The sequence below is a fragment of the Ambystoma mexicanum genome, chromosome 3q (assembly GCF_040938575.1).
Source record: "Ambystoma mexicanum isolate Mex_15411 chromosome 3q, UKY_AmexF1_1, whole genome shotgun sequence".
Classification (NCBI taxonomy): Eukaryota; Metazoa; Chordata; class Amphibia; order Caudata; family Ambystomatidae; genus Ambystoma; species Ambystoma mexicanum.
The window spans coordinates 1,254,704,817-1,254,727,275 of record NC_090926.1 but is presented as its reverse complement, the minus strand read 5'-3'; the positions used below and the strand labels follow the sequence as shown (position 1 = coordinate 1,254,727,275).

General features: G+C 49.1%; 1 protein-coding gene across 8 annotated transcripts in view; it reads left to right on the top strand.

Moving 5' to 3' along the window:
• Window positions 1–22,459, top strand: part of C3QH19orf38 (chromosome 3q C19orf38 homolog) — a 415,371-nt gene that overhangs the window by 192,322 nt on the left and 200,590 nt on the right. For 2 of the 8 annotated variants that reach the window (XM_069604260.1, XM_069604259.1), the window contains exons 5-6: window positions 2,174–2,319; window positions 11,148–11,175. The exons of 2 other annotated variants lie outside the window; for them this stretch is intronic. In XM_069604260.1, the coding sequence (XP_069460361.1) occupies window positions 2,174–2,319; window positions 11,148–11,175 (174 nt within the window). The remainder of the gene's footprint in view (window positions 1–2,173; window positions 2,320–11,147; window positions 11,176–22,459) is intronic. 4 more of the 8 variants (XM_069604261.1, XM_069604263.1, XM_069604265.1 and 1 more) reach the window with 4 other exon arrangements.

Here is a 22,459-nt window from a genome sequence, read left to right as displayed (position 1 = left end):
CTGCTGTACAGATCTTCACTGTAGCGCTATATAGAGTGAGTGCATAATAGGAGCCTCTGTGCCATGCCTTAGAATTATCTGCTGTGCAGATCTTCACCGTAGAGTTGTATAAAGAGAGAGTACATAATAGGAGCCTCCGTGCCATGCCTTAGAATTATCTGCTGTACAGATCTTCACCGTAGCGCTGTATAAAGAGAGAGTGCATAAAAGGAGCCTCCGTGCGATGCCTTAGAATTATCTGCTGTACACATCTTCATTGTAGAGCTGTATAAAGATAGAGTGCATAATAGAGCCTCCGTGCCATGCCTTAGCATTATCTGCTGTACAGATCTTCACCGTAGAGCTGTGTAGAGTGAGTGCATTATAGGAGCCTCCGTGCCATGCCTTAGAATTATCTGCGGTACAGATCTTCACCGTAGAGCTGTATAAAGAGTGAGTGCATAATAGCAGCCTCCATGCCATGCCTTAGCATGATCTGCTGTACACATCTTCACCGTAGAGCTGTATAGAGTGAGTGCATAATAGGAGCCTCCGTGCCATACCTTAGAATTATCTGCAGTACAGATATTCACCGTAGAGCTGTATAAAGAGTGAATGCATAATACGCACCTCCGTGCCATTCCTTATAATTATCTGTGGTACGGAGCTTTGCTGTAGAACTGTATAAAGAGTGAGTGCATAATAGGAGACTCTAAGCAATGTCTTTGACTTCTCCGCTGTACAGATCTTTGCTGTATACCTGTGTGGTGCCATGCCTTATAATTATCTGCAGTACAGATCTTCACTGTAGAGCTGTATAAAGAGTGAGTGCATAATAGGCGCCTCCGTGCCATGCCTTATAATTATCTGCAGTACAGAGCTTTGCTGTAGAGCTGTATAAAGAGAGTGTGCATAATAGGTGCCTCCGTGCCATGCCATAGAATTATCTGTGGTACAGATCTTCACTGTAGAGCTGTATAGAGAGCGAGTGCATAATTGGAGCCTCCGTACCATGCCTCAGAATTATCTGTATTACAGGTCTTTGCTGAAGAACTGTATAGAGAGTGAGTGCATAAAAGGAGCCTCCGTGCCATGCCTCTGAATTCTCCTCTGTGCATATCTTCATTGAAGAACTGTATGAAGACCGAGTGCATAATAGGAGCATCTGTGCCATGCCTTAGAATTATCTGTGGTACAGATCTTCACTGTAGAGCTGTATAGAGAGCGAGTGCATAATTGGAGCCTCCGTACCATGCCTCAGAATTATCTGCATTACAGGTCTTTGCTGAAGAACTGTATAGAGAGTGAGTGCATAATAGGAGCCTCCGTGCCATGCCTCTGAATTCTCCTCTGTGCATATCTTCATTGAAGAACTGTATGAAGACCGAGTGCATAATAGGAGCATCTGTGCCATGCCTTAGAATTATCTGTGGTACAGATCTTCGCTGAAGAATTGTATAAAGACTGAGTGCATAATAGGAGCCTCCGTGCCATGCCTCTGAATTCCCCTCTGTACAGATCTTCATTGAAGAACTGTATGAAGACCGAGTGCATAATAGAAGCCTCCGTGCCATGCCTTAGAATTGTCTGCGGTACAGATCTTCACTGAAAAACTGTATAGAGACTGAGTGCATAATAAGAGCCTCCGTGCCATGCCTCTGAATTCTACTTTGTACAGATCTTCATTGAAGAACTATATGAGCCTCCATGCCTCTGAATTCTCATCTCTACATATCTTCGCTGAAGAACTGTATGAAGACTGAGTGCATAATAGGAGCCTCCGTGCCATGCTTTAGAATTATCTGCGGTACAGATCTTCGCTGCCATGCCTTAGAATTCTCCTCTGCAGAGATATTCATTGAAAAACTGTATAAGGCAATTGCTCGACTCCAATATTAGAATGCTTCTTAGGTACTTGCACAGACGAGTACCAATGTTACTTTCCGTGCATGATTTCTGCGGCTACTCTGATGGTCTAGGGGTCATGGCAGGGTGGGAGGGGTCTTTTCTGATAGACTGTCTTCAAACGCCACTCACCCTCCCTTTACCCTGTTACTTCCATGTAGCTCGGGTTCTGTCGATGCTTTATCCCTGAGACATGCATTAGGGGTCTATGTGCTCTTGAAATGTTGATCACATGTATGTATGCATCGCACACACCTGGCTCTGACCTGTGCCCCTGATTCTCCCACAGCTCCTGCGTGGATTGTGCCACTTTCCGTGGGTGGCTCCATCGCCCTACTCCTCGTTATTGTGCTGGTTGCGGTGGTTGCGGTCAAATGCGGTGCGTTGAATTCCATTGTTTATCTTCGATTTGATGGCGCAGACACAAGTGCCCATGTAGGTCTTTTCACGCCAGATGCCACGCCATGTAAGCTAGCTCAGTGGGTCGTGCACCGGCAGCAGCCAGCTTTGCAGACCTGTAGGTCAGAGGTGTGAGTCTTTGTGTGACACCTGAGCTGGTTAATTCCCCAGCAGCAGTGACTTGGGCGTGATCTGCACTGCACACTGTCATTCAGTAGGGCGAACACTGATTGCAGGCGATTCATTGTGTAGTGTGCGATTTGCAATTACGTCATGGTGCATTTATTCCAACTGTAGGGCAAAAATGAAACCCCACTGCCCGTAGGAGACAGCCGGGGTACCAAAATACTAGGAGCCAAACAACCGGCTCGGGGGTTCTTCCTATTAAAACGACGTGGTTTCCTTTGGAGTGCAAAAGGGAGGCGTAGACGGCAAGCAAACCCATTTCCCTGGCATCCACGCATTTACGCCAGCATGAACATGTAATGCTGGCGCACATACTGGAGTATTTGCATGGAAGGAGGAGGCAGACATGCAAATCAGCTTCCGTGTCCCCTCTCCACCATTACAAATTAATGTGGCGTGAAATGCATGCCTACGGCTTTTTACGCATGCATTTTACGCCACGCCACCGGGAAAATGAGCTCCAGTGTATGTACTGTGCTCTGAAGCAGTTTTTTCACACAACTATGAGTTTTAAAACCAGATGTACTAAACAATTTGCAAAGGTTCTGTGCAAAGGAACAAGCCGTTCTGCATGTTTCTTTCTTGGATGGGGGAGTGGCTTCGTCAGGACACCCATTCTTTTTAATTCCCTTCAGTGATCACCAGCTCAGAGTAGAGGTCATTTGGTCACTGTGGATTGCTAATAATTGATCCTCTGTACAAACTTATTTACTAGGAAAAGCAATCTTATCCGATAAGCTGCCGAATCCTGGGAAGCAAACTGTGCGCAAGTTACCAAAGTAATCTACGTCAAGTATGCATAAAAAATGCATGCATCCTCTCCCCCATACAAATGTGCAAGCATGTATGCCCACGTGACATGTCCAGGCCGGCGCAATTGCTATGGAATCCTATGGAATCCACCTGCTTTTTAAACCAGCTACTGCAGGCACATTCTATAAGAACCCTCTGGAGAGCCGCTTGCCACGCATGAAAGGTTTAATTGCACTGTGGAGTGCAACACCAAAGGCACACCGGCCATTACGCCTGCATTTACACCTTGGTTTTGCACTTCCTACTGCAAATGACTAATAACCCATGGGTGCACCTAAGTGCAAACGTAGCAGCCCCCCCCCCCTCTCCATGCAATTTACGGTTTTGAAGGACATGAAGTCCGCATTATGCAGAACATACGTGCAGCATAACAGGCAGTAAGTAGCATGTTGAGTATTGTCATGTGCAGAGTATATGGCAAGGCCTTAACACTGGCCCCAGGTGCTAGCAGGTCTCAGCTTACTCGGATCGTGGCATTCAACGTGCCATACTCACTTTGCCTTGGGTCCCACAGCTCAGATGAGGCCCAACATTGCCGAAGCATGTCTGGTGTCGCATGTGTTATGGACGGAGAGGACGCAGCCCCTTTAAGAGGGAGGGACTGCCAAGGGAAGCAGGGAGCTGGGGGAAGGGGAGGGGACAAGAGGAGGACCGTTAGATAGAGTTTGGAGGAATAAAGAGAAAGACATGTACCTGATTGTCCTGTGCCCTTATTGTATGCACGTGTGGAGAAGGTGCAACAACTGGCGACAAGGCGCCACGACCCACTGTGCCCAAGCCACAGTGTGAGGAGGACCGCTTGACGGTGAGGCGTTGAAGGAGGTAGCCAGCACGAGGAGACGCGCTTGAAGGAAGTGGCCAGCACGAGGAGACGCGCTTGAAGGAAGTGGCCAGCACGAAGCTGCAACAAGCGCCAGCGACGTAGGAGGTTTGCACAGCAGTAGGATGGCTGGAAGCTGTCGGAAGATCGAGAAACCGCCAGCAAAGCAATTTGGCCGTGACCGTGCAGTGGAGTGCACGGCAGACAAGGAAGACAGTCCATCGAGACAACGTACAGCAACGACAGGGAGAACCATCTGAGGGGAGTGGCGGAGCGCGACCCATCAACACGTCGGCGGTAAGGAGGTCCATTCGGTGAGGGAGAAGGGATACGTGAGACAGCAGACCCAGTGAGAAGGTGCCGGGAAGGCGGAGGAGCCCAGCGAGCACAAGGGACACACCCGCCAACACCAGGCCGCGTGTCATGAACCACGCAGTCTTAGTCTATAAACCCAATAGAACGGAGGACTGAAAACAAAAGTGATTATATGGGCACCAATCCCATTATTAAGCACGAATCTGACTGCGGATGACAGGCAAACTACAACACGTGCGCTACAAACCCACTAGAATGTGAAGATTGGAAACAAAAGTAATCATACGGGCGCTAACTCTGTTACCACACAAAGATCAAAACTGAGGATGAGGAACTAATTATAACAAGAAATGAACAAAACAGAGAGCCCTGGGAAAGAAAAGCACCCGACGCACCTACACGCTTAAAGGGACACACACAGAAACACGTGCAACCCAGAAGCCACAAGGGAAAAGTACGATCCATAGCACCAGCAGGGACAAACCCTCCCACACGTGAGGATCAGCGAACCAAGGCAAGACCACGTGGAGGCCGAACTCACCCGCCACCACGCTCATAGGACCCCACTACACCTAAACAATGTCACAAGGTGCCCCAGCAGATGTAGGTGCACAAGTCGCTTCAAGGGTCAACCCTACAAACCCGGTGACCTTTCTACGACGCCACAACCCATTCACGCTAGAACCTCAAGAAGACCAGGGACAGAGATGGCAGGAGTGGATGGAAGAATTCAAAGAATTCTTGAGGGCGATAGGGTACCAAGATGCATTCAACAAAATAGACATTTTTCTATTTTTCTAACCTCGTAGAGAAGGAGATTAAAGGGATCATAAAAACCATCCCGCCCCAGGAGAAATCGACATATCAACTCCTCACATCTGCGATCAATGGGAAGCTAGTAGTCCTTCCCAACAGAGACTGCAAAAGGTACACCTTCAAACAGTGCACGCAAGTGCCCCACGAGACGATTGGCCAGTTCATACTCCGACTCCAGAGAAAGATAACATACTGTGACTTCGTAAACTTCAACAACGACAAAGCCATCCGGCTAAGAGTATTAGAAGGATGCATTTCCTCGCAGTTCAGAAAAAACCTGCTAAAGAAACCACTCCTGCTACAGGAGAAAGCAGATCTCGCAAGGGTGTATGAAAGAGTAGACGTACAAGCAGCAAACATGGAAAATCCCAAAAAGCTGATACAGTGGCTGCCATCGCCGCCAACCCACAAGGACAGACCAGATATCCTGGCACAACACTTCATCAAAAAGCATGGAACAACAACCGTTGGACCCCATCAGAGAGACAATATATAGGTGCAGCTTTGAATTTCCCCATAAGGGCCAGTGCCCAGCCATTGGGCAAATGTGCGTTAGGTGTGGCCAGGAGAATTATTTCCAAATCATGTCCCGGGAGAAATCACCACTGCTACCTGCATACAGGCCACCTCCACAGCCAAACCCTAACATAAGATATGACCCGCCGAGAACGCCCAACCCGTGGCCATACCTGGAGAGGGATAGCAGCAGAACCAACTCGAACAGGAACATAGCGGCATACTCCACCCATCTAGGTTTCATAAGAGCTGTCAAAAATTTGAACGTCTACCCGCCTGGTAGGCACTCTGAGACATCAGAATACCTCTTCCACACACAGCCACATCTGGTGGAAGACCAAAGATTTGCACATGAATACACCACAACCCATACGAAAATCCCCCAGTGGATCCAGAACCATCGACAACAGAGCCCTACTGTGAATACAACAGATATAGCAGAGAATATGTCTGGCTGCTATATGATACCTCAGATGACAGTGCAGCACTAAAAGTGACAATACAGATGGGGGGACTGCACACCCCATTCCTTATTGACACAGGAGCCACTGTGAATGTCATGAACGAAAGAACATACCAGAGCATCGCAAGCACCTACCCACTACAGCCGTTCCAAGCCAGCATCTTCCAGTGGGGAGCAACAGTGCCAATTCAATCCATAGGTCAATTCTGCTGTGACCTGGTACACAGAGGACAACACATTCCCGCCGTGACCCACGTTAAACACAGCCCTGTGGTGGGAAGATGTCTCCTCAGTTACAAGACATCCACTGCCTTGGCACTCACTAACATCCAATACGACCAATCTGAAACGGTGCAGGGCGTCCCACCAAACGCGCAGGCCCTAGATGCACTCTCGCAACGGGAGCTGGACATTGACGAATTGAAAGTCATGTTCCTGGAACTGTTCAAGGGAGTTGGAAACTTGAAAGACACCGTCATCAAACTCCAAATTGATCCAGCAGTGAGACCATTGTCGCAACACCCTCAGAGAATTAGGTTTCACTTACAAGCCCTGGTAACGCAGGAACTGTGCCTCCTCCTCATAAATGACATAATTGAGAGAGTTGATGGGCCGACCATGTGGGTATCCCCGCTAGTAGTGGTACCCAAATCCGACGGAGGCCTATGTCTCTGTGTAGACATGCAGATTCCCAACACCACAATTCAGAGGGAGAGACACCCAGGACCCAACATCGAAGATATGCTGGTAAGACTCAACCAGACCACCCGGATCTCCAGGTTAGACCTGAACCAAGGTTATCACCAGCTGGTTATCAACCCGGCCTCAAGATCGATAACCACATTCAGGACCCATGAAGGATTGTTCTGCTACAAGCGGCTGAACTTTGCAACATCATCGGCTGCTGAGATATTTCAGGAAACGATACGCAGATTGCTTGCACCCGTCACAAATGCCTTCACCGGGTTCCTGCCTGTCGCCTCTGCTTTTCAATTTGTATATTCGTCCACTACTGGAGCTTCTAAACAAGTTGGGTGTACAATATACAAACTACGCAGACAATACTCAGGTTGTCATTCAGCTCAGCGGCCACTATAAAAATGACGTGGAACCTATCAATAACATCTACAAAGCCTGCAACTCCCTGGCTCTGAATAATATCAAAACAGAGCTTATGTTAGTATCTACCAAGAACACCCGGTCCAAGCTAGCCACTGACTATGCAAATTTCACAATTACTGACACTGTCATCAGGGTCCAAAGGAAAGTAAAAACATTAGGCGTTGTTCTGGATGACAAACTATCCATGATGTCTCATGTCTCCAACATCTGGTCTAGCTGTGGACTTATTAACAAGCGAATACATTATATTCGCCCATTTATAACAACTGAAAATTGTGCACTTTTCTCCACAGCTTTGATAAACTTCAGACTGGATTACTGCAACAGCCTACTGTTCAGCACCATTGCTGCCAATATACAATCTCTTCAAGTGGCTCAGAATAACGCTGTGCGCACCATCTTTGAACAATTGCGCCGTACCCACATTTCCATCTACAGAAAGAAGCTACCATGGCTTCCGGTAAAACACAGAATAACACACAAGGTGTTGACAATAACACACAAGTGTGTATCTTTAAGTAGTCCCACCTACCTGTCAGAACGTATCAAAGTCAAGACAACTGGCAGGAACCTTCACTCTTCTACTGCTACAGTACTGGACCATCCAAGATCTAAGGTTGCTAGATTTGGAGGAACCAGTCATGACTCCCAGGGACCCCGGCTCTGGAATATACTCCCTGTTGCTATACGTCAAATACAAAACTATCATCTTTTTATAAAGGCTATAAAGACTCACCTTTTTAACACAGAGTAAACACCCACTCCCCTTTCATTCATCTGGCTAGTCTTTTTATGTTCTGTTTGTCTTGTTTTCGTTTTCTGTGCACCCTGAGGCCCACAGGCATGCAGCGCGTAACAAGAATGAAAAGAAATAAACTATAGCGATGACATTTTAGTTTTTGGATCACCCAGGAACAGCATGATGATGCCTTGAGGCAGGTGTGCAACACCCTACACAAAGCCGGCCTCACACTCAATGGATCAAAATGCACCATCAATAAACGCAGCCTATGTTTTTTCAGCCATATATTCTCTGACCAAGTCATCAGGGCCTACCCTGACAAGATCAGCGCCATCTTGAATCTGGGGGGCCTGAACGATGTAACAGAGATGCAGTCCTTCTTAGGCATGGTGGGAAACTGCACCCGCTACCTACCACACTATACAACACTCACCAACCCATTCTGCCAACTCCTTAAGGAGGATCTCCCCTTCGAATGGAATGAACACTGTCAAAGGGCCTTCGATACCATCAAGCAGGAACTAGCCAACAGCCGCCAGCTGGCCTACTTCAATCCCAACTGGAATACAGAGATCACCGTTGATGCTATACTTGCCCAGACGGACCCTAACAACAAAACCAGCACAAGGGTGGTTGCATACGCCAGCAGGGCACTCTCCACAATCAAACAAGCGTACTCCCAGGCGGAATGCAAAAGCCTGGTGGCAGTCTGGGTGCGTCAGAAATTCCACCACTTCCTCATCGGACGGACATTCGTCCTCATCACAGATCACCAAGCACTCCTCTCCCTGTTAGGGAATCCCAAGATCAAGATGCCACCATACATTGAACAGTGGGGCATCAGGCTACAAGAGTATGATTATACCATCACTCATAAACGCGGAGGCGAAGCCAACGCAGCTGACTACTCATCACGGCATCCCGGGGGACCGGTGGAGAACGTCATAGAACATGAAGCGGAAGCATACATCGCCTATCTGTCCCTCAACGCGCTACTCCCTGCCATCATGAGTAATCTCTTCGCTGACAGAAGCAATACAGACCCCACCATTCGAGCGGCAATCCAGCTGACCAATACTAACAGGTGGCGGCACCTGACGACGGAACCCTTTGCGTACATGGAGGTGGGCAGGAGGGACTGCAGAGAATGGCAAAGAACCACCAAGAACTCGCCACAACGTTCCAAGGGACACTCCTGCAAGGTAATCGCCTAGTGGCCCACAATAGTCTAAGGAAAGCCCTTATAATCATCGCCCATGAAGGCCACAGAGGGGTCGCCAACACAAAAAAGATACTGCGAAACCAGGTGTGATTCCCATACATGGACATGATAGTAGAGGACATACTAAAGCACTGCACACCATGCCAAGTAACAGCAACAAACAGACCCCCGTGCCCGCTCCAAACAATACCATTACCAGAAGGACCCTGGCAAAGTGTGGCAATGGACTTCTACAGGCCCCTAGAAGAAGGAGGCCATCTGCTAGTAACCATCGACAAATACTCTTGCTTTCCCCTGGTAAAGCATGTCCAAGCCACAGCGTTCCACCACATTGTGTCAGTAATAGATGAACTGTTCAGCCAATGAGGAGTCCCCAACACGGTAAAAACAGACAATGATCCACCGTTCCAGGGCCAAGACCTCTGGAAGTTTACAGCATACCCTGGGTTTCACCACCAGAGCATAACACCACTGTGGCCACAAGCCATCGGCATGGTGGAACAGTTTATGGCCACCATCAAAAGGACACGCCAGAAAGCAGCCGCGGACCTGATGTCGATGCCCTAAGCCAGATCTCAACTGTTGAGGAGCTATCGAAATACACCACACGAGACAACCGTACGGACACCCACAGAACCCATAATGAAATACAAACCGAGGACTCGGCTACCACATCTGGAAGACTACACCCTGGCACAGGATGCAGAGATCAGGGAACGAGAGGGCGAGAAAATAAGGAAGGCCAAAGATTGGACAGATCGGAAGAGAAAGGCAGAAGAACACCAACTCCTGGTGGGCAAAATAGTGCTCGTCACGCTGAAGCAATAAAGGAAAACAGACGCAAGGTACGGCCCCGAACCGCTCGTGGTCACCGATGTCAAAGGGCCGATGATCACAGCCCTGGGAGAAGATGGAGAGATAAGGAGAAATGCCATTCTTCCGCAAACTGTTCAAGAGGACTCTGAAAAGGACACACGAATGATCGAAGAAGGAGAAGACGAAGAACCCAGGATGGAACAGTCTGAGGATCTCCGGCCAAGAACATCGGAATGGGAGACCTGCAAATCACCTGGCTGTCCACAGCGGACAATACACAAACCACCCCGCCTCATTGAACAGATCTAGGCCACGAACTTCCTTGATAAGCAAGGTGGGGTGGTGTTACAGACGGAACGGACAAGGCCCCTTTAAGAGGGAGGGACTGCCAAGGGAAAAAGGGAGCTGTGGGGAAGGAGAGGAAGGGGAGGAGACAAGAGGAGTTTGGAGGAATAAAGAGAAAGACGTGATACCTGATTGTGCCGTGTCATTATTGTATGCACGTGTGGAGAAGGGGCAACAGCATGTGCTCTAGGGCAGGGGTATATGACTTGATAGTGTGACAATGCTGCTTCATTTGTGGATGGCATCAAGGCTGGTTTCTATTTGGGGTGCCCGCTTCTGTAATGGCACACAGCAATGTAAAATCGTGAAATGGAATGTGACCAAGTGGAGAGCCCAGTGTTTGGGAAACGTTGGCAAAGCACTTTTCCCATCACTTGTTGCTTTTGAAGACACCATCAGCCGTTTATATAACCAGGCTGCGAGGGACTAGTGGCCCCTGGAAGGAAGGTGAACTCTGTGACACTGGGGGGAGGTGGGTGAGTAGGGTACAGTGCTGTCAGGCTGAACACAAGTAAGACAGGCAGAGAAGAGGCAAAATACCCAAGGGGAATACACAAAGGCAGAGCAGGACATAGATGATGCAGGACCCAGGGTGCGCAGAGAAAAAGGAGAAAGCCAGAAAAGGTGTTGCTGCAGTTTACTTTGTCCTGCTCTGTTCACAGCTCAGTCTTTTTTTCCTTTCTACTAGTCAGAGCCGCAAGAAGACGGAAGGAAAGGTGAGCACAACTGCAGACATACATAGAAGTATGTGTTTTATGCTACATGGGGGGTGCGTGTACCGTCATAATGGCTCCAGATGACAGTAGGTATTGCAGCATCACCCAGTGGCCATGCATGGTACAGCTTCATCAAGGGCTCCCGGTGGATGCAGTAGGCGCTATTTCCGCTGTGCCTCCATTTGCCACATCACTGCATAAGGAACATGGGACAAACACAGTCTCAGGAAGTCTGTAATAGAATTGTCAAATGCTGGGCCTTCACTGGGGTGTGGGCTGTGCTATGCTATGCCGTGTTCTGCTATGCCATCTTATGGCATGCCACACTATGCAGGGTTCTGTTACACTGTGCTATGCTGTGCCATATTATGCTATGCCACACTATGATCTATAGGTATGTTATATTACTGCATGCCGCACTATGCCACACTACACAATGCTATGTTATGCCATGCTACATTATACCAGAATACACTATCTATCCTTTAATTATGCTATGGTATGCAATGCTGCCCTTTATAATGCTATGTTATAGCACTGGAAAGCTGCGGGGTCGAGAGTAAATGACGAACATTGCAAATGAAACCCCCTTCAATCGACCATGTCCTATTTTTAAGCATCACATAAACAGACAACAGGCATCAAAGCTATATATTTAGAAAATTATATGACCATTCAGATAATCCACATTCCAGGAGGTCTGAAAATCATTATTTAGAAAAATGTAACCCATTTAATGCTTGGAGACAAACAGAAACAAAGCACAGTGGTTCCCATGCAAATCCAACTCTTTTTGTATTGAAAAGAGAGCAGCCTGTTGGCGAATGTTTCGACTTAAGCACACTTACGTTTCGGCTTAATTGGCCACCTATTTATACGCCAGCCTTCTTCAGGACACCAATACATTTTTCAAGGTATGTGCTATTGTGGGATGAAGTTGATGCCATACAATGAATGCTCCATACGGATTCATCGACCCCTGAGAAAACCAGACAGGGGCTTCGTCATGATGACCCATCGTGCGTTTAAAAGTAGGCTTGTACTTTCCTAATGAGGCTTCCTCAATGGTGGTTTGTAATCTTCATAGCGTGCGCAATTTTTGCTGTCATGTTATTTCCCACAGATGCAGTGTGTCTGTATCAAACTGCTTGTCTTACATGCTGTGTTATGTAATATTAGGTTACATTTTTATGGTATTTATTTTTTCAACATTTCCAACTGTTTTTAACCATATCTGTCACTGATGGCGTTTGTGTCTGCCAATCGGGATGCATCAAACCGTGGTTGAATCTCACGATCTAGACCAGCTGCTGAGCAAGCCGTGAACTGAACACACCCGGCCGCCATCTTCCCTTACTCTCTCTGCTGCTTCTCCTGCCCTCTTGGTCTCCCCGCGCCACCCTCGCCAGCTCACACTTACCTCTCGCTGTCGCAGCGCCACTACACCGCACCTCGCCTCCTGATGTGGCCGCCATGGAAATGGACTATGGCTTCGCACAAAACACTGCTCTGCTTTTTCATGGCAGCCATGTTAGGTGAGGATTGCTTTGGCAAAAGCAACTGTTTGCACGCTCGTTGCAGTCCTTTATTTCTGCCACATTCATTGCTGTTTGCACCGTGCAGTTTTGCCTTGGGTTGCTAATAGCTGGCTTCACCAGCCGGCGCCGGAGCCCAGCGTTTACTCAAGCCTATAAGCTGGGCCCGGGCCATTACCACACAGTGAAGAGCCTGGAATAGGTTATTATTGGTATATTATTTGTTTGTATGAGAGATGAGCTGAGAGGCAATGTGTTTGTCTTGGAATACAACAGAGCTTCACAGGTTCCAACTCCAGTCCCGCACTCAGAGGCCGGTCTCTGGCATGAAGCGCAATATATATATAAGCCCAGTTTAATTTTCACATTTTCTTTTAAATATCTGTCTGCATCCACACTTATTTTTTGCTTTGTAAAATAGTAGGGTGCAAGTAGTCCTTTTTATATTAATCGAAATAAAATACGTAGTCCCTGGATGCCTGCAGTGGGACACTCACAATGTACTTGTATTTGTTTTGAAGAAAAAGATGTCAATATCGAACAGAAACGTCTTACAATAACACATTTACAGATGGCGGAAGCATTCCCAGGAAGGGGGCCTGTACACCAGCAGAAAGAAGCAAACAAGTGGAGAGCCAGTTTAAGGTGGCCTAAAAATTAGGACATATACCAGGGTCAAAACAAGCAGAAGCAAAATGTATAAACGAAAAACGCTGACTGAAACTAAGGAGGCTGGCGCTTCAAACCAAAGAGGAGTACTCATTAAATATACAAAATGACACTATCAAGCGTCACTTGAGGCATACGAAAGACAGATCCGTTTTCACCTTAACACGCTGGCTGCTCCTGCTGGCGCCGATGGCAAGTGCATCTTCAAAGGGAAATACTTTCCTTGTATAGCCTTTCCATGGTGTTACCCGCCCCCTCCCCCAGCCCCGCCTCGCCCCGGCATGAGTGACAACGTGGAATAACAAATAACTACTGAAACAGAGGGATTGTCGTGTGTGCATGCAAATCAGTAAAAACGAGAACCAGGGAGCCTGGGTACATGTCATTACATGTTCATGTTATCCCATGCCATGGAATGGCAGTTGCTCTTATGGGTTATGATGCCGTTTGTTGCCTTTACAAAGCGTGTGCTGCCTTAAGGCGTGGGTGGGATCGTGAGAGGGGTAGGGGAGGGCAGTAGGAAGCATACAAACATTCATCATTTAAGGAAGAATCCTAAATGTGTTACCTAATTATCCAGAAAGATATGAAAGCCTACAGTGGGTCTTGCAGTGAGCTGCACAAAGCATTGCACAGGTCCACGTTCAGTGTTGGCTGAGGTGAGTTCCATCACCTCTGGCGCTGTAACGCCAGGAGGCTGACCACGTGCCCAGGTCCACGGTTCAGTGTTGGGTGAGGTGGGTTCCATCACCACTGGGGAGATCATCCCAGAGGCTGACCATGTGCCCAGGTCCACGGTTCAGTGTTGGCTGAGGTGGGTTCCATCACCACTGGGGAGATCATCCCGGAGGCTGACCATGTGCCCAGGTCCACGGTTCAGTGTTGGCTGAGGTGGGTTCCATCACCACTGGGGAGATCATCCTGGAGGCTGACCACATGCCAAGTCCACGGTTCAGTGTTGGGTGAGGTGGGTTCCATCACCACTGGAGAGATCATCCTGGAGGCTGACCACATGCCAAGTCCACGGTTCAGTGTTGGGTGAAGTGAGTTCCATCCCCTCTGGGGAGACCATCCCAGAGGCTGACCACCTGCCAAGTCCACGGTTCAGTGTTGGGTGAAGTGAGTTCCATCCCCTTTGGGGAGACAATCCCAGAGGCTGACCACATGCCAAGTCCATGGTACAGTGTTGGGTGAAGTGGGTTCCATCACTGCTGGGGAGACCATCCTGGAGGCTGACCAATGCCAAGTCCATGGTACAGTATTGGGTGAAGTGACTTCCATCACCTCTGGCGATGGAACTCACTGAGGCTGACCACATGCCAAGTCCACGGTTCAGTATTGGGTGAAGTGACTTCCATCACCTCTGTCGATGGAACTCCAGAAGGTTGACCAGGTGCCAAGTCCACGATTCAGTGTTGGATGAAGTGAATTCCATCACCACTGGGGAGACCATCCCAGAGACTGACCACGTGCCAAGTCCACAGTTCAGTGTTGCCTGAACAGAGTTCCATCCCCTGTGGGGGACCATCGCAGAAGCTGACCACATGCGGTTCAGTGTTGGCTGAAGTCGGTTCTATCACCTCTGGGGAAACCATCCTGGAGGCTGACCACATGCCAAGTCCAGGGTACTGTGTTGGGTGAAGTGAGTACCATCACCTCTGGGGAGATCATCCCGGAGGCTGACCACATGCCAAGTCCAGGGTACAGTGTTGGGTGAAGTGTGTTCCATCACCTCTGGGAAGATCATCCTGGAGGCTGACCACATGCCAAGTCCAGGGTACAGTGTTGGGTGAAGTGAGTTCCATCACCTCTGGGGAGATAATCCTGAAGGCTGACAACGTGTCAAGTCCATGGTTTAGTGTTGGCTGAAGTGATCCCCATCACCTCTGGGGAGACCATCCCAGAGGCTGACCACGTGCCAAGTCCACGGTTCAGTGTTGGGTGAAGTGGGTTCCATCCCCACTGGGGAGGCCATCCCAGGGACTCACCACGTGCCCAGGTTCACGGTTCAGTGTTGGGTGAGGTGGGTTCCATCACCACTGGGGAGATCATCCTGGAGGCTGACCACATGCCAAGTCCACGGTTCAGTGTTGGGTGAAGTGAGTTCCATCCCCTCTGGGGGGACCATCCCAGAGGGTGACCACATGTCAAGTCCACGGTTCAGTGTTGGGTGAAGTGAGTTCCATCCCCTCTGGGGAGACCATCCCAGAGGCTGACCACATGCCAAGTCCATGGTACAGTATTGGGTGAAGTGACTTCCATCACCTCTGGCGATGGAACTCACTGAGGTTGACCACATGCCAATTCCACGGTTCAGTATTGGGTGAAGTGACTTCCATCACCTCTGGCGATGGAACTCCAGAAGGTTGACCAGGTGCCAAGTCCACGATTCAGTGTTGGATGAAGTGAATTCCATCACCACTGGGGAGACCATCCCAGAGACTGACCACGTGCCAAGTCCACAGTTCAGTGTTGCCTGAACAGAGTTCCATCCCCTCTGGGGAGACCATTGCAGAAGCTGACCACATGCAAAGTCCACGGTTCAGTGTTGGGTGATGTCACGCCGAGATTACTGCGATGTCTATGGACACCTCCGTCCCCAAGCACCGGTCTGGGAGAAATCAAAGAATGCTCCCTAACCAGTTATTGAGACCACAGGTGCACAAGAGGCAGGAGCGCGGGTACCAGGTAGCTGCAAGGGAAGCAGGTTAGGAAATCGTGAATACAAGGTCAATAATCACAAAGGGTAATAGTAGGAAGGAAGTAAGAACAGCACCTACCAATGTTGTAGTGAGAGGAGGGAGCGGGTAGCCCCCAGGTGGTGGAGACTAATAGAACACCCAGAGGAGGACGGGTAACCTGGTTCCCCTTGATGAAAGCACCTGAAGTAGTGCTCAGCGTTCAAAGGACAGAGTCCACAAAAGCAGAACGGTATCCAGAGGCAGTCCTAAGTCTGTGAGCCAAAGTTCCAAAACCCTGAGAAGCAAAAGTTCCAAAACACCAATTCTGAGGTACAAGCGAAGGCAGTCCATTAACACGAAGCACGAGGTCAAAAATCCAAGAAAACAGAGTTCCAAGCAACAAATCCAAGGGAAAAAACGAAAGCAGTCCAATTCCAAAACTCAAGGTCTAATAGCCAGAAGAACGGGATCCAAGCAAAACGAAACGCCACTCGAACACTGTAAAACAGCTGAGAAGCGGAGTAGTCCGTGATCAGGTCACATGGACGGCATGACGTGTCAAGTGATGCAGAGGAGCAGGAAGCGGCAACGGATTCGTTGGGCGAAATCTCCTAGTATCACGTGACCGGTATCGGATGTCACATGACCAGGAAGTGGTGCTGGCGTTTCGTGATGCACCCCATCGCCATCGGGGCTACAATCGCCAGGAGCCTGATTGATGTTTTCCCAGCACGGAACTCTGTGCGTGATGGATTCTAGGGATGCGAATCCACATGGAACGTCTGGAGCAGGTCTCAGGTGGGGTGGTCTGGATTGTACGTGTGTGTCGTGTGGGTGTCATGACAGAACCACCCCCAAGGGCCCACGACCGCGTGGGCAAGATGGATGATCCCGATGAAACCTAGCAACTAGGAGGGGGCATGTACATTAGAGGCGGGTTCCCAAGATCGTTCCTCAGGACCAAAACCGAGCCAATCCACCAGGTAATACAACACCCCTTTTCGGAGGCGTGAGCCCAGGATATTCTTGACTTCATATTCGGTAGAGGAACCCTGCAGGAGTGGAGAAGGTGGCAGAAGCGGTCTGGTATGAGGAAGGCAGGGCTTCAACAGGGAGGTGTGGAATACCGGGTGGATGCGCCATGAAGGGGGCAAAGACAAGCGGAAGGCCACCTGATTGATGACCCTGGTGATACGATAAGGGCCTACAAAACGAGGAAGAAGTTTACGACTACCCGGTATCCGTAAATGTCTAGAGGACAACCAGACCTTGTCACCAACCGAATACTTAGGGGCATCTGCACGCTTCTTATTGGCAGCGGAGCACATAGTGGCCTGTGCTTCTCTCAGATGAGTGAGGGTCTGTGCATGCACGTCTTCCAAGTCCCTGAGACAAGAGGCCGCGGCCAGAGCAAGCGCCATGGAAAAATCAGGTATGGGTAAAACCCGGGTATGTTGGCCGTACATGGAATAAAACGGGGAGAACCCAGTAGCAGTATGAGGTGCGTTATTGTATGCAAACTCTGCTAAGTGTAGTACTTGGTACCAGGTGTATTGATGCTGCAAAGAGAGACAGCTGAGATACTGCTCCAATGTTTGATTAACGCGCTCTGTTTGGCCATCAGTATCGGGGTGATAAGAGGATGAGTACCTGGCATCTATGCCCAAGAGACTGGTGAGGGTGCGCCAGAATCGGGAGGTGAATTGCGAACCTCTATCGGACACTATAACAGAGGGCAACCCAAAAAGACAAAAAATGGATCGAAAAAACAACCTGGCTAGTGTCGGGACGGTAGAGATACCGATACAAGGAATGAACCGCGCCCTCTTGGTGAATGCATCTACTACCACCCATATCGTATCATGGCCTTGGACCTTCGGTAAATCAGTGATGGAATCCATGGTAACCGTATGCCAGGGGCGCGGAGGTATGGGTAAAGGTTGTAGAAGTCCTAAGGGGCGTCCCTTCTTATTTTTACATTGTGCACAGATGGAACAGTTCGAGACATAGGTGGTTACATCTCTGCGCATGGTAGGCCACCAACACCATCTGTGCAACAATGCAAAAGTTCTTTTCTGCCCAGGATGTCCGTTAATTGGAGCATCGTGTGACCACTCAAGCGCCTGAATACGGGTGTCCTGGGTGGGAAGGTACAACCTGTCCTGCATGAAAGGTAATCCTTCATGAAACGTTAAGTCCCATTCGTTGGTGTCATGGTCATGAAGGAGTACCCACTGGCGGATGGATTCAAGAAGGTCGACAGGAGGGGTACAAAGACAGATCACATGTTTGTCAAGCAGAGTCTCAGGAAAAACAGGAAGGGATACACCACCCGGCAGACGCGACAAGGCATCCGCCTTGCCGTGACCTGTACCGGAACGGTGCCATATAATGAAATTGAAGGAAGAGAAGAACAAGTGCCAGCGGACTTGCCGACTGTTCACACATTTAAGACTCCCTGTAAATTACGGTGGTCAGAATACACTGTGATCTGGTGTTTGGCCCCTAATAAATGGTGTCTCCATACCTGGAATGCATCCTTGACTGCTAAAAGTTCCTTTTCGGTGACAGTATAGTGTTGTTCCGTAGCAGTGAATTTACGTGAGTGATAAGCAACAGGGTGCAGCAATCCCGTGGCAGGACAATTCTGGGACAGGACTGCTCCCAAAGCGAAAGAGGAAGCGTCTGCTTCCACCACAAAAGGTAGATCAGGGTTTGGGTGTTGCAAGATAGGGGCAGACATAAAGGCAGCTTTCAGTGTCTCGAATGCCTTGTCTTGTAATGGAGTCCAAATGTAGGGTGTTCGTGGACTAGTAAGGCTAGTCAGGGGGGCTGCGATGGAGGGAAATCCTGCAATGAATCTCCTATAAAAGTTTGCAAACCCAAGAAATGATTGTAAGGGTTTGACTGTTGTAGGTACTGGCCACTTCAGAACAGCATCGACTTTAGCTGAAGTCATAGAGAGACCCTTGGAAGTAATGTGGAACCCTAAGAATTCCACCTCTGTGACATGAAACAAACATTTCTCGGGTTTAGCAAACAGGGCATTGGTTCTGAGCCTGTGGAGTACTTCTTTGACATGGGATACATGAGTTGTGGGGGATGAAGAATAGATTAGGATATCATCCAGATATACTATAACATATGCATCCATAATATCATGAAATATGTCATTCATGAATCTCTGAAACGTTGCGGGGGCATTACAGAAACCAAATGGCATGACGGTGTATTCAAACAGTCCATGTCTGGTACAAAAGACCATCTTCCATTCATCCCCTTGTTTTATTCGTACTAGATTGTAGGCACCCCTGAGATCAAGCTTGGAAAAAATAACTGCATGAGTCAGGTTGTCCAGGAGTGGAGAAATAAGAGGAATTGGGTACCGATTCTTTATAGTGATTTGGTTAAGGCGACGATAGTCCACACATGGACGTAAATCGCCTTCCCTTTTGGGCACAAAAAAAATGGGACTCGCAGCGGGAGACTGGGATGGGCGAATGTGCCCGATCCTCAGGGCAGTATGAAGGTATTGTTTCAGGGCCTGGTCTTCCGTAGGGGAGAGGGAATAAATTCGACCACAAGGTATGGTAGCATCTGGAATGAGGTCGATGGGGCAGTCATACGACCGGTGTGGTGGGAGATGTTCAGCTCGTTTTTTATCAAAGACGTCAAGATGTTCCTGGTACTCTATAGGAATACTGGAAACAGTGGCCCCCACAACGTGGCCTTGAGGTTCGCAATCCATGGCTTGCTCGTCATTGAGCTGGAGATGGGCCAATGCACCTAATACCTGCGAAGGAGAGGTCACCGGATTAGTGGTCACCAGGCAGTGATTTTGGCAATAGTCAGACTCAAAAAACAATTTACCATGCGCCCAGTCAATGACAGGATTGTGAGTTCGTAGCCATGGGAGACCCAATATAAGCCCAAATTGTGGGGTAGTAATCAGGTCAAATGAAAGGGTTTCTCTATGTGTTTCTTTTATGACTAGAGTCAAAGGTGCGGTTTGTTGTTTTATTGGACCTGATATGAGTGAAGACCCATCAACAGCTTGCACAGGTTCCGGTCGTTGCTTGTTTAATAGAGGAAGATTGAGAGAAGCGGCCAATGTTATGTCTACATAGTTACCCGTAGCCCCAGAGTCGATGACTAAGCGTACTTGGTGATGAGTGCTGTCTACTGAAATCAGAAAGGGCCTGGATATGCAAGGGACCGACGAGTCCTGAGACTGTTTCCGAGGAGGGGAGAGAAGGTGAACCCGTCCGATCCCCCTCATTTAGGGACGGGCTCTCTGAAAAACCGATGACATAGGTTTGGGGTGTCGGGGGCATTCTCTGACATAGTGGCCCTTCAGGCCGCAATAGAAACATGCATTGGAGGACCTACATCGCTCTCTTTCTGAGGCTGTAATAGGGCTGCGAATACCACCTATTTGCATGGGTTCGCCCTGAGTATTGTTGGTTGGCAGGCTGGCTGAGAAGGGCATGGACTTCCCGGTCTTGTGTCTTCTCTCGGCCCTTCGGGCGTCCACTTGTAGGGATAAATCCACAAGTTCGGGTATTGGTCTGGTAAGGATGGTATTACAGCTAATGCATCTTTCATAGCATCATTGAGACCACGATAAAACACCACAGCCTTCTTGTTTTCTGGCCATGGTGTCTCTACCGACAACTGGTTGAAGCGGGTAATATAGTCAACCAGTGTTGTCTTACCCTGGCTCAATTCAAGCAGTTCTAAGTCCTGAGCCTGTGCTTTATGCCTGATATCAAAAACTCTGGTCATTTCCGTGATCAATAGGTCAAAATCATATAGCACAGGACTATTGGTCTCGAGTAGTGGGTTGGCCCAGGCGACAGCTATTCCCCCCAAGTGTGAAAGTGTAAATGCTGCCTTCGTAGTGGAGTCTGCGAAGGCCTGTGGGCGACACAGGAAGTGGAGCTTACACTGATTTATGAAAGTTCGGAACTTCCGGGGATCTCCCTGAAACTTCTCGGGAGGGGCCAAGGCAAAAGGAGTCGGGACATAAACAGGTGTAGGGTTTGGAGTAGGAACAGGTGGAACCCCCTGGGGGGGCGTCCCGAACTCGGGGTCAGGGGGAAGCGCATGACGTTCGCTCTGTATCGTGTCCAGCCGCTGATGGATGGCGGCTGTGGCGGCTGACATGTCTGCTCTAAGAACTGTAATGGCTTGGACCAAGGCAGCTACCTGATCCCCGGCGGCGGCGTCCATAGTCAAGGCAGAAAGGCTTCTCAGTCTGTCACGCTGAGATTACTGCGATGTCTATGGACATCTCCGTCCCCAAGCACCGGTCAGGGAAAAATCAAAGAATGCTCCCTAACCAGTTATTGAGACCACAGGTGCACAAGAGGCAGGAGCGCGGGTAACAGGTAGCTGCAAGGGAAGCAGGTTAGAAAATCGTGAATACAAGGTCAATAATCACAAAGGGTAATAGTAGGAAGGAAGTAAGAACAGCACCTACCAATGTTGTAGTGAGAGGAGGGAGCGGGTAGACCCCAGGTGGTGGAGAATAATAGAACACCCAGAGGAGGACGGGTAACCTGGTTCCCCTTGATGAAAGCACCTGAAGTAGTGCTCAGCGTTCAAAGGACAGAGTCCAAAAAAGCAGAACGGTATCCAGAGGCAGTACTAAGTCTGTTAGCCAAAGTTCCAAAATCCTGAGAAGCAAAAGTTCCAAAACACCAATTCCGAGGTATAAGCGAAGGCAGTCCAGTAACACGAAGCACGAGGTAAAAAATCCAAGAAAACAGAGTTCCAAGCAACAAATCCAAGGGAAAAAACGAAAGCAGTCCAATTCCAAAACTCAAGGTCTAATAGCCAGAAGAACGGGATCCAAGCAAAACGAAACGCCACTCGAACACTGTAAAACAGCAGAGAAGCGGAGTAGACCGTGATCAATGTTCCTTTATGCCGGAGACCAGATCATGTGACTGCTTCCCCATCGGGTCACATGGACGGCATGGCGTGTCACGTGATGCAGAGGAGCAGGAAGCGGCAACGGGATTCGTTGGGCGAAATCTCCTAGTATCACGTGACCGGTATCGGATGTCACGTGACCAGGAAGTGGTGCTGGCGTTTCGTGATGCACCCCATCGCCATCGGTGCCACAATCGCCAGGAGCCTGATTGATATTTTCCCAGCGCGGAACTCTGTGCGTGATGGATTCTAGGGAATGCGAATCCGCGTGGAACGTCTGGAGCTGGTTTCAGGTGGGGTGGTCTGGATTGTACGTGTGTGTCGTGTGGGTGTCATGACAGGTGAAGTGAGTTCCATCACCTCTGGGGAGAACATTCTGGAGGCTTACCACATGCCAAGTGTATGGTACAGTGTTGGGTATAGTGAGTTCCATCACCTCTGGGGAGAACATTCCGGAGGCTG